The sequence below is a fragment of the Oncorhynchus mykiss genome, chromosome 10, assembly GCF_013265735.2.
Source record: "Oncorhynchus mykiss isolate Arlee chromosome 10, USDA_OmykA_1.1, whole genome shotgun sequence".
Classification (NCBI taxonomy): Eukaryota; Metazoa; Chordata; class Actinopteri; order Salmoniformes; family Salmonidae; genus Oncorhynchus; species Oncorhynchus mykiss.
Window position 1 is genome coordinate 48,041,075 of NC_048574.1, and position 13,194 is coordinate 48,054,268.

General features: G+C 44.0%; 1 protein-coding gene and 1 non-coding gene across 2 annotated transcripts; one reads left to right on the forward strand and one right to left on the reverse strand.

Moving 5' to 3' along the window:
• The first annotated feature begins 977 nt into the window (after positions 1 to 977).
• Positions 978 to 1,059, forward strand: trnas-gcu. The gene has a single exon. It is a non-coding gene; the product is annotated as a tRNA-Ser (tRNA).
• Positions 1,060 to 5,812: 4,753 nt separating this feature from the next.
• Positions 5,813 to 8,831, reverse strand: LOC110534136 (endosialin). Its single transcript, XM_021618823.2, has one exon. It carries the CDS (start codon positions 8,603 to 8,605, stop codon positions 6,536 to 6,538), a length of 2,070 nt encoding a protein of 689 aa, XP_021474498.2. The 5' UTR covers positions 8,606 to 8,831; the 3' UTR covers positions 5,813 to 6,535.
• Positions 8,832 to 13,194: the final 4,363 nt, after the last annotated feature.

The following is a 13,194-nucleotide window of genomic DNA, read 5'->3' on the forward strand; positions in this document are numbered from 1 at the left end:
CTCCTGTCCTATTCGGTGTCCTGTGTGAATCTAAGTGTGCGTTCTCTAATTCTCTCCTTCTCTCTTTCTCTCTCTCGGAGGACCTGAGCCCTAGGACCATGCCCCAGGACTACCTGACATGATGACTCCTTGCTGTCCCCAGTCCACCTGGCTGTGCTGCTGCTCCAGTTTCAACTATTCTGCCTTATTATTATTCGACCATGCTGGTCATTTATGAACATTTGAACATCTTGACCATGTTTTGTTATAATCTCCACCCGGCACAGCCAGAAGAGGACTGGCCACCCCACATAGCCTGGTTCCTCTCTAGGTTTCTTCCTAGGTTTTGGCCTTTCTAGGGAGTTTTTCCTAGCCACCGTGCTTCTTCACCTGCATTGCTTGCTGTTTGGGGTTTTAGGCTGGGTTTCTGTACAGCACTTTGAGATATCAGCTGATGTACGAAGGGCTATATAAAATAAATTTGATTGATTGATTGAATTCAATCCAATTCAACATCGGGTTTCTAAGAAGAAATGGAGCCAATATTTCTGTAAGGTCCATATATCTCTCCAAAACAAGTCCTATTGTGAATTTTACAACAAATGTAATGGACTCAACTTAACTAACACACTTTGATGTACAGCCTATTAATACTGCACGTTATTACAATGATAAAGATTTAAACTTTTTAGCTTACTATACAGTGACCATTCAATCAATAAATGTGAGTTAAAAAAACTGCCATAGCTCTGTTGTGCAAAGACTGCTGACAGCTAGCTAGCATTTCCGTCAAATGTTCCGCTGACGCCTATCTTGCACACTGCACAGTGGCAACTGACTGAGATGAGGCTGCTTTTCCCACCTTAGAATTTTGTATAAATCAATAGCTACATTGGCTTTACTACGGTAGCTAGTAAACCGGTGCAAAGACGTCTAAAAGTTAAACAGTGAAGCATTTAAATGTATATAAACTGATATTTTCCGCAATGACTTTAACTGACGAGGTGGCCGAGTGGTTAAGGCGATGGACTGCTAATCCATTGTGCTCTGCACGCGTGGGTTCGAATCCCATCCTCGTCGATAAATGTTTTTCCAACAATTAATTACTTTTGTAGGTGTTGTTTCGTATCTACGACTGTGTGCAAAAAGTACTTTACATGTGAATTATAACAGCATTTATTTATAATATGAATTACAAAAGCAAGACAGGCGAATAGCTTTATACAGCCTGGTAATTTAGGCTAGTACTGGGCATGCTGCATTTCCATGTAAAAAGCCCCATAAGTACTAACTTGAAGTTGATAGGAGCACATAATATTTATTGTGAAATGAAAGCTAAAATTCCATATGTTTTGGGGGGATTTTGTCGGTCCAAATCTGAACCAAATATATAAAATGTCCAACCATTTTCCATCCTAAAAGTTTGGAATAAGCAAAGGCTTTCATTTCTTGTCAGATGGGAAAGGGGTCTTAGAAAACATCTACCAGAAAAAGTCTTAAAAGATATTAGAAATATATCAAAACACAATAATGTTGAAGTAAAGACCCCTGTCAACTAATAACAACATGTATATTTATTTAGTGTTGTAGTACGAGTCCGGTCTCAATACCACATTTTGAATCTCTTGGTCTTGTCTCAGTGTCGGTCGTAACTCGGTTTCGGACAGCGAGGACTCGTAATTACATCTGGAGACCAGCCGAGAACAGCGTACTAAAAAACTCATAATTATCAGCTTCCATTCAGTAAGTGCATAACACTGCTTCGCCAGTGCAAATATATACACTCCTTCCTAAAACATTCCTACCTGAACAGTCTTTATATCGACTGCGCACATGTTTGCGCAGTGGCGAACCTTTTGGACCAAGGCCTTCAGCGTGTGACAGGTTCATGATGCTGAAATGACATGAACGGTAATACCAACACTTATGTAAAGTAGCGATCCGTGGGTAAAATCACTGGGGAAGCCAGTAAAAAAAAAGTCATATTACAACCTGTGTTGGGATAATTGCGTTGTTTGCTCTATAATCCTGTTAGTTCATATGATTAAAGGCCGAGACAATAAGAATACAATAAGAATAAATTGAACCACACGTTTGTTTCATCACAAAACTAGAGAACAACCTCTGTCCGGTGAAGTCCACAAAGGATATGGCATGTAACAGACAGTTACATGACCTACATGACCCACAGCATGGTCAAGCAAGTTAATGTTTCCCTCATTTTTGGACCACTAAACAACTATTAACTTAGAACCACAGCGAGTTGCCGCAAGTCACAAAGAAAACAGGAGCTGCCTCCAGCATCGTTTCATCTTCAACATTTCAACGTCATCAAATCACCTATGCTTAGTGTAGTACAGTGACAACAAAAATATACCATTAAATAATATAGTCCAATCAACATAAACTTAATATGATGTGGCTGTCCATGGTTCTGATTTCTGTGTGTGTGGGTGTGCATGCTTGCAAGTAGAAAAACATGTTGACTCACCCTACTTGTAGAGAAATGCCAATGCCATCCTCCTCCCTTTCATGTTGTCAAAAGTGTCTATCACTATGTCATACACTATATGCTTTTATTGTTTGTTGTCCTAGGATACCTGTATAAAATGCTTGCTCGCTAGCCTAACTTCCTTTCGTGGGCCACTTTAGCTAGTTAACAAATAGCCTTCTACATCTACTAGATGATCTAGCTACACATTGAACTTCCATCTTCTCAGGCCAAGAGCACAGCAATGTATGAATTATCAACCAATTAATGGTTGGATCAGAATCACTGTTATAATCACTGGCCAGTATGGAGAATTAAGTAAAACCACAAGTCCAAATCCTTATCTCCATCCATGGCTAATTTAGGAAAGGGCCAATTTTAGCTAGCTAGCTAGCCACCAGAGTACAACAACACAACGAGATGCAACAATTCAAGTTGTTTCTGTCAATGACATTATGTTCCCAATGCAATTTGATAGGCGAATCCAAACGGGCTTCCCTTGACACTTTTTTTTTGGTGCGCCAGGACCACTCACTCAGTTTAGCTCAACGATGATTGGTTATAATTATATATATTTTTTTATCAAGGGAGACCAAATGCTCGCTGGCTTCCCTTGCATTCAATGCTACGGGCATCAACAATGTTATACTCGTTTGGACAGTTTTGTTATATTTTATATTTCAGTCTTCTGTGACGTCTGTATAAAGTGGAATTTTTGGGATGCAACCTCAAAATTGAATACATTTCAACTCTATATCTGACATGGTACAGGTGTCTTCTTTTTTTAAGCCCATAACCATGTGTGTGAGGTGTATACTTTTGCTTCAAAGTTGATTTGTTTAAGAGTACCAATAATCACTCTGTGTGACCCTGATTCAGCCCAATGTAGTAAAAGGTTAACTTGTTGTTGAAAGTTATTCTTGAAAAGGGAGAAGCTAACAAATTAGCAACAACATTCTCTTCGACAACACCTGCTGCAGCCGCTGCAAGCTAGCCTACAACAAAAGATAGATAGCTAGACCGGGGAAAACTACTGCTCACTATTGTGCAGTGCCCCGTTGACCTTAAAGAAGGCAAAAGTTTTCATTAGTTTTTTGTAAAAAACGGTCCCAACCATTACATGTCAAAATGTGATTGGTTGATTCCACTGTCACTCCAAAATATTGCTCTAATACAGGGCAAGATGCCTTCTATTTAGCTTCTGAAGGCCTAGCCAATAGCTGACTTAGCTAGCTAGATTTATCTTCCCGGTGTCACGCCCTGACCTTAGAGAGCCGTTTTATTTCTCTATTTGGTTAGGTCAGGGTGTTATGTGGGGTGGGCATTCTATGTTTTGTTTTCTAGGTTTCTTTATTTCTATGTTTTGGCCGGGTATGGTTCTCAATCAGGGACAGCTGTCTATCGTTGTCTCTGATTGGGAATCATACTTAGGTAGCCCTTTTTCCCTCCTTTCAGTGTGGGTAGTTAACTTTGTTAGAGGCATCATAGACCTGTTAAGCTTCACGGTGGTTTGGTATTGTTTTTGTTGGCGGCGGTCTAATAAAAATGAATATGTACGCTCACCACGCTGCACCCTGGTCCACTTCTTACGACGCCCGTGACACCCGGATCCTGATTGGAACTTTTTTTCTCTTCAGTGTTAACACTTTCCTTTTAAAAAAACTGAAGAGATTAAATCAGAACATCATTGAAAAGAATAGCATAATATTTATTATTTTATAGCCCTTCTCTGAAGGTGTAGAAGGCCCTCATTCTTCCCCACTGTTTTTGGGTTAGTGATCATTTGTGTCTAAAGAATATATATATATATTCTTCTGAAATATGAACACAGAAATAATGGACATTTTGAACTCTTATGGTGGCGATTTGACAGAATTACTATCATGATCTTGAATTGGACTCACATTTTTCTGGTCTCGCCTTGTTTCGGACACATTCTCCCCCTCCCAGTCTTGGTCTTGAATCTGTCTCGCTTTAGCTGGTCTCCAACACAGCACTGTTTAGTTTAGCAGAAATGATTTGCCTTCTGTAAGTTTAAGAAACATTGACGAGTGTCTTGTCATTCTGTTACCAAAAACCCACATATCTTTAGGATATTTTCTAATTTCTCTCCCTCATGAGGAGGGAGGATAATGCAAGTTCACAGAAGTAACAAGTGAAGGTAGGCCTATCAATTAGCTATAGTGTTTTTGCTGCTAACAATTTGGTTTATTACATATTGATTCAAATGCGTCATTCTGTTACGAAATTGGTAACAGAATGACCCAAAAAATCTGTAACAGAATGACTGCAATTGAATTGGCTACAATGGGAAATCATAGATGTCACAAACCACAGTTGGGTCACCTGCTACTGTCCTCCCTCCACTGGCCTACTGTTATGTTCAGTGTGTTCTTTCTCTTTCTGTCGTGTGTCCATTCAATGTAACTGCCCTCTCACCCGCTGAGCACTGACCAACACCGGATATCCATGGACGTTGAAAAGTATTTGAAATATAGTCCGTCCAATTCTGAACCAATCATAAACGCCTGCTTCAAACATTTGGTTTAGACAGCACATTACAGTATAGTACAGTAGAGTGTAGTACACAGTAAAGACAATTAGAGAAGAGTATAGGTCAGTACAATAAAGTACCGTACTGTACTGTACAGTAGAGTTTAGTACAGTAGAGCACACTGGAGTAGAGGACAGTATACAGTAACATATATTGTACTGTACTGAACTATACTCTATTTTGCTGTACTGTACTGAACTATACTCAACTGCATTATAAAGAGGGTATTCATAGGAAGTGTTACCAAAATTAGGAAAAATAAGTAGATGGATATAAGCAATTATAGCATGATCACTTACTATAGGCTGAGTAAAAGTCCTGATGATTATGATGTGTTCTGACCTAATAGATAGAGTCTTAACTTAAGGAGAAGCGAACCCCACATGTTTGGTTAGTGAAAGGAATACAGTTGTAAATCTACTACGATCTTTTACAAATATAGGCCTAGGCCCTACCGCGTGGGGGCGCTGTTTCCCAGTTAAAGGCAAAAAGAGGCAGATAAAAATACGAATTTCTCTTGCTGTTTTTTTTTTTTTTACCTTTATTTAACTAGGCAAGTCAGTTAAGAAGAAATTCTTATTTTCAATGACGGCCTAGGAACAGTGGGTTAACTGCCTGTTGAGGGGAAGACCGACAGATCTATACCTTGTCAGCTCAGGGATTTGAATTTGAAACCTCTCTGTTGGTAGTCCATCACTCTAACCACGACTAGGCTGTTGGGATAGTCTAAATTACACAATATTCCTAATAATTTCACGGTATGAGGTACATCAATCAAACAAAACAGCAATGGTTTATTGACTTTATTCAAATCCAATGCATATTCAGTGCATCTAGAAGGATACAATTTGATTAGGCCTGACTAACACACGTGGGTAAACATCACAAACGACAACATATCCAAATATTATATAATTGGAGCGTTTCTTTTCACCTCCACACAATTCATGTGATGGGATAGTTTCTCATCTGGGTTTCTTAAATTAGTACTCTGAAGTTTATTCTGTTTATTATGAGCAGCCTCAACGACGAGGTCTACACCACATAATGCCGTTAACTTTATCACCTGTTGAATTAACAATTACTTAAGACATTTTTTGACGGTGGGCAAAAAAAAGCACCAGCAGTGAAATAGGATCCACTTCCTCTCGACGACGTCATATCCCCCTGTCCTCATGACCATTTATCAGATCTTTACAACGTCAAAAAAAAAACAAAAAAAAAAAAAACACAGCTTCATTTAAACGTGGTCGTGATTTTTGGAGCACCAAAAATAAGCATTCTTCCTACATGGACTTCAGAGACGCTGGGATGTTCCACGGGAGTATTGCAGGGGTCCAGTTTCACAAGTGGTGGTGGCAGAGGCCATCAGATGGGTGGTCTGGATCCTGTCGGTGTCCTTTTATTCAACCCTTCAACCTTTTAACCTTCAAACCTTCAACCCTTCAACCTTTTATTCAACCCCCCTCTTTCAGAACTATTCACTAAAAAGACAGTGTCACCTCTAATGGTCAAGCACGAGATTTTGCCTTGTTTTCCCCCTCTGACTTGGAGGTGCTGATCCAGCGGTAACAGTCAGTGATGCTCTTGTTTTGTTCTACAGCACAGCTAGTGCAGTACACAATGCCTAGAGCCAGCATCACCACAATGAAAACACACAGGGGCACCAGGAGTGCTACTAGTAGCCAGCTCTTGTCATGCTTCCGTTTGCCTTTACTCTCAGGCCACTGGGCCCCTGATGCAAACACTGTTTGGGCTGGAGGTGGGACTCTGAGCGGGGTGGTGGTGGCCTTAGCGTCAGAGTCTATGTCTGGGGTTTCTACCACTCTCCCAGCTCCCTTGTCATTCTGGACTGCTGGCCGGTGTCTGTCACTAACCCTGGACACCACTGAGGGATCACCTGCTTGGCTTTGAGTGTCATCATTTTCTTGCGAGGAGGAGCTGGGCGAGGGTGTGACAGTGTTCCGAGCGGGCTTTCTCCGTGCGAGAACACCCCAGTTTGAGTTATGGCCACCCGACGGCCTGCGAGGAACCGGTGTAGATGTTGTCTCCTCCTGCGGGGCCTCTGTAAACCAGCCCAGGTCAGTCGGAAGCCTCTCAAGGATTGTCTGCTCTGTCAGCCACTCCAAACGTGTGGGGTCTGTAACCCAGTCTTGGTATGTAACCCAGGTTTGGTAGGACGAGGTGGTTGTTGATAAATACTGTTCATGGCCTTCTGGAATAGCCATGCAGGTCTGGTCTGACTGCAGCTCATACCCTGCCTCACAATAGCACTCAAACCCACCCAAATAGTTGAGACACTTCTGGTGGCAGCTGGCGGAGGTCTGGCACTCATCCACGTCCTGGCAGAAGCCTGGATCGTCGGGCAGCTCAGTGTAGCCTTGGCGGCAGTGGCAGGCAAAGGAACCGGGTGCGTTCTCACATCGGTGTTCACAGCGACTGGAATCGTTGCATTCGTCAACATCCACACACTCGCCATCTTCATCGGGCTCGTAGCCCTGGTTACAGTGGCACTCGAATGTCCCAGGAGCATTGGCGCATATATGAAGGCAGGGGGCCCGGAGACACTCATCCACATCCAGGCAGTTGCGTCCATCAGGTGCCAGCAGGTATCCGTTTGGACATTTGCAGCGGAATCCCTTAGCGGTCTCCTCACAATCAAACTCACAGTTGGCATTGCTACAGGAATGGTTCGGCTGGCAGGTCTGGCCATCCTCTGCCAGTGTGAAGCCGTCAGAACACTCACAGTAATACTGTGTTTCAGCATTCTGACAGAAATGTTCACAGCCACCATTTTCTTCTTCACACCAGTCCTGGAGGCCATCAGAGCAGAGGGGGGAATCCTTTGACCAGCCCACACTCCCGTCTTCCCTCAGCATGCAAAGAACAGACTGGTCTCCTAAGCTGTCTTCATTATCTGGGCAGGGAAGGGTGGCCACTGTGCCAAAGGGAATGTGAGTGAGGATGGTGCTGAGCAGGCTGAAAGGGGTGGTATACAGAGCAGGTCCGCCTCCCTCACTCTTCAGAGAAGGGCACATCCCCCGGTAGGTGTAGTGACACATGAATCCATCCACAGTCAGCAAACAGGAGCCATCCAGCCACTTGAAGTTGTCGTGCTGCTCCCGGGTGTCAGCAGCAGTGTTGACACTCATGACAACACAGCGGGGCGCGGCACAGGTACTAGGTGAGTCCGCCCTCAGCCAGTTGGTGTACTGCGTGTCCTGTTCACCTGTGATCCATTGGAATCCCCTGAGTGGGCGAGTGGCAGAGCACTGCCTGGGCTGACGATGGAGCCCCATCCACAGTCTGACCCTGGCCCGTGGTCCCCGTTGCTCCACAGACGACAGGAGCTCATGGACCACAGCCACCTCCTCAGAACTCTTTAGGGTTGCCAGGGAACCACCTTTCTCCCTGCAGAACCTTGCTGACTCTCGAAAAGTCTTGCGTTGGAAATAGACGGTGTAACAGCCACCTGCAGCGCAGAGAGCATCTTGCTCCTGCAGCTCTTGTCCCAGAGTCCAGGGAAGCCAGCAGGCCCACAGAAGAGCAAAGGAGCGCAAGGCACAGATCATCTTCCCCATCTGTACCACTGTCTTTTTTCCCACCTCCCTAGACCTCTCTCCAAGTAAAAAAAAAAAAAAAAAAAAGTTTATTTCAGCCTTGTTTCAATGTTCGACCACTTCTCCCGAACAAAACACTTCTGTTATTAGTCAGAGTTATTTAGTCCGAGGCCTTCTCCTGAGCTCCCTGCTTGTCTACCTCTGCGTTGTTAGCAGCATTCTAACTGATCTGCAGGAGAAAGAAAAGAGGGGGGAGGGAGGGAAGAAAGAAAGAAGGAGGGTACGTAAAGGAAAAAGGATTGTATGTTTTTGGAAGAGGGGGCGGGTAATGACTGAGTGTGTGGAGGAGGGGGGCTGCTGTGCTGGACGGTGGTTTTCCCTTGTGCCATATGGTTTTCATAACTTTAATGGAATTTCTCGCAACCCTGCTACCAACCACATCAACCACTTCAGCTCCATCCACAATAATGGAAACTGTTTCACTAACCCAGTTTTTCAGACAGATGAAGAGTGGCGACTCAGATAAATCCTTGTTTTTGCCCCAGGGACTGATTACTTCTATAGTCTAGTCGTTTAGATTTTTTTTCCCCTCCATTCTGTTTCTGATGTATATTCAACCGTGGGACACTCCATCACGGGTACTGAATTCCATGTCCAGCTTCTTGTAAACATCTGGTCTTTTTTTTAAAGGTCTGTTGTCTGTGACGTTTAGAGAGTTTATACGTGGCTGGATTTATTCATTATATATGAATACAGTACATCCTCGGCACACAGTTCATCCTCGGCACACGGCGCCTGAAAATGTGAAAAGACAGGGGGGACAAAATTCATTATGACATCGGTAGAGTGTTAGATGATTGGACCAAGATGTGCGACTACGCAGGTTTACAAAATCGGAGGGAAATGGAAGAGTATGCAGACAAGTACTTTTTTCGTGTGCAGGGCTTTTTAGGGTCAAGATGAAAAAGAGCAAGGAAGTTAATTGCGGCTTTCCCAATACAAGTAGGAACTCTACCATTGTACAGGTCATCCAACAGTCACAGTTCAAGCAATGGCTGTTATTGTTCTCTGAATCTATTCTATTATAGTGGGTAAATTAAGTATACCTTTTGTTTCTGATACTTTAGGGCCCACTACTGCATCACTGTCACGGCAGGTAGCCTGGCTTTGTCACGACCGTCATGGGAAGAAGTGGACCCAAGCGCAGCGTGGTGAGTGTGCATTTTCCTTCTAATAGTTCAAATGTCGCCAACAAAACAAGAAATAACAAAAACGACCGTGAAGCTAACAAAGATAACTTCCCACAATGACCAAAGGGAAAAGGCTGCCTAAGTATGATTCCCAATCAGAGACAACAATAGACAGCTGTCCCTGATTCAGAACCATACCCGGCCAAAAATAAAGACCTACAAAAACATAGAAAATCAGAACATAGAATGCCCACCCAAATCACACCCTGACCAAACCAAATAGAGACATAAAAAGACTCTCTAAGGTCAGGGCGTGACAGTCTTGCTTTTTTTTGACCATCCCAGGGGCAAAATACAGTATATTTCAAACAGTCCAATATCTTACTGGTCTTTTCCAAGTCAAACAATTTTGGTTCAGGATAATATCCTTCCAGATGGCTACCTGATCGTGTTTTCCATAATGCTAGTAGGCTAGATACAGTACCATGCTGAGGGCTTTAGAGTGCTACAAATATAGAGGAATGAGTCTTCCTGCTGTTGATATCTGGATGAATTTGTTTTCTAGGTTATTTCATGTACATTACCTTCAGGTACTCCACAGATTCTTTTTTGTCATCAATTCATCTTCATTTTTGGAATGACCAATGTGATGGTCAGGTTAGCCCTTGCCCTTGTCTTTTGACACAGTGGTAGGGAAACAACACTTAGGTCTGCTCCTCTATGCATGTCTGTATATTATAGAGAATCTGATCAAGAAGTTTCAGATGTGTATCAGATTGGCCTGCTCCACTGGCTGGAGTTTCAATGCAAACAAATAGAGAACTGGAACTGTATGAGATCACTTCCTGCAGGCCAACTCTGCAGATCTTATCGAGCATGGAATCCCTTTAATCTCTCTTTTTCCTTCTCCTTTTTTAAAATGTGTTTTTTTACAATTTCACCTCTTGATTCTTTTTTTTGTCAAAGCCATGCATATATCCATTCGGCAGTTTGAGCTTCCCCTACCTGGTGTTGATGAACACATGACCAAAAAAACACAACTCATTTATTCAAACTTAATCATAACTAAATAAATAACTTCTACTAACTTGTCTAATAGAATGGTTTATTTCACTGATTTGGCAACACTGAATCATTTATCTTTGTATAGTTTGAAACTTGGAGTGCAGTTCACATTGAAGTTATGCTACACAATTTCACAACTTCAGCAACATCTGTTATATAATACCAGTGATTCAGTACCAGCAACAATTTGGGTGGGCCAAAAAAAAAGCAGCTAACTTCCTGCAATTTTACACATTTTGTCATGGGGAAAAGATCAAATGTAGCTGTTTTAAAGCTAATTTCCTGCAATTCTACACATTTTCCATGGAGCAAAGAAGAGCATTTACAATTTTATCGCTCATCTCTGTCACGCATGCTCTCGCCCTGCATTACGTACCTGCTTCTCATCTCCGGCGTCGGTCCTTACAGAATGCAGCAGCCAGCAAACGAAGCTTCGGGTGAGTGCTTGCTTTCCGGTTGGTGGTGACATCGGATCCGGGGCCCGCCGCCGATGGAACCAGGGGTGCCTGAGCCAGCTCGTCAGGCTCCCACGCCCTAGCTGGCTCGAGAGGTTTCCTTGCCCCGATTGACTTGGCAGGCGGCCATCCCGCGTCAGGTCTCAGCCGGATCGTCAGGTTTTTATGCCCAGCTGGCTCGTCAGGCTGCTACGCCTCAGCCGGGTCATCGGTCTCCCATGCCGCAGCAGGATCGACAGACTTTCACGCCTCAGATGGGTCGCCAGGCTCCCACACCTCTGCCGGTTCGCTGGGATTTTACGCCCAGCCGGCTTGTCCAGCGTCTGTGCCTCGGCCGGCCCGTCAGGCTCGCCCAGGTGGGATGCCGGGTGGTGCCCCTAGAGTGGGGGGGGGGGGGGTACTTTCACGCCTGCTCCCGCTCTTCCCCCCTGGCGTTCGAGGGCGCCAGGCTGCCCTGTATTACGCACTCCTGCCACCATCATTACGCGCACCTGCCTTCCCTCGTCACACGCATCAGCGATTTATTGGACTCACCTGGACTCTATCACCTGTTTATTACCTCCTCTATATTTGTCGGTTCCCCAGCTCTGTTCACCGCTGCTGCATTAATGTTCGTATGTCATTTGTTACCGGGTTCTGACGCTGTTCTTGTCCTGTTCCATGTCTCACCTACATTAAATGTTCAACTCCCGTACCTGCTTCTCATCTCCGGCGTCGGTAATCTCCTAATATTCACCAGGCTGAGAGGAGATTTTAAATTTTTAAAGCAAAAATATAGGTGTGTTGACTCTGATAAAGGCACTAGATTATCTTTCTTGTTAAAGGGTGGATTCCGACCCGAGTTAAGCGCTCTTAAATGGAACGTAATTCAATGTATTGTTTTGTATTTCACCCCTTTTTTTCTCCCCAATTTCAATCTTGTCTCATTGCTGCAACTCCCCAAAGTGCTCGGGAGGCGAAGGTCGAGCAATGCGTCCTCCAAAACATGAACCACCAAACCGCACTTCTTAACACCCGCCTGGTTAACCCAGAAACCAGCTGCACCAATGTGTCGGAGGAAACACCATTCAACTGACGACCGAAGTCAGCCTGCAGGCCCTGGGCCCGCCACAATGAGTCACTAGAGCGCAGTGAGCCAAGTAAAGCCCCCCCTGGCCAAACCCTCCCCTAACCCAGACAACGCTGGGCCAATTGTGCGCTGCCCTATGGGACTCCCGATCACGGCCAGTTGTGATACAGCTCGGGATTAAACCCGGGTGTGTAGTGACACCTCTTGCACTGCGATTCAGTGCCTTAGCCTTCTGTGCCACTCGGGAGGCCCCGTAATTAAATTTTTATGCACGTTTCTCTCTATGTGGATTCTGATCTTAAGCATGAGGATAGCATGCTATTCACCTGCTATGCATTCGGGATGGAGATTGAATATATGAAGGTGAGGCGGAGATGTGTCAACGCAGACCGTATTCTAATCTTGATTTAATTCCCTAATAGTTCCACTACCTTTACCCACGAGGAAACCATGAATAACATCTAGTGAACCTACCAGTTCCAAATGGGAAAATGCATTTACAGATCATTTTTTTCTATAGAAATAATAACATTCTCCATGCACTGTAATTTACAACTGGAAAAGAGCTAAACACCAGTCTCAACGTCAACAATGAAGAGGCGACTCCGGGAAGCTCGCCAAATAAAAATACATATCTCAGACTGGCCAATAAAAAGAAAAGATTAAGATGCTTAAAAAAACACAGACACTGGACAGAGGAACTCTGCCAAGAAGGCCAGCATCCCGGAGTCACCTCTTCACTGTTGACGTTGAGACTGGTGTTTTGCGGGTCCTATTTAATGAAGCTGCCAGTTGATGACTTGTGAGGCGTCTGTTTCTCAAACTAGACAC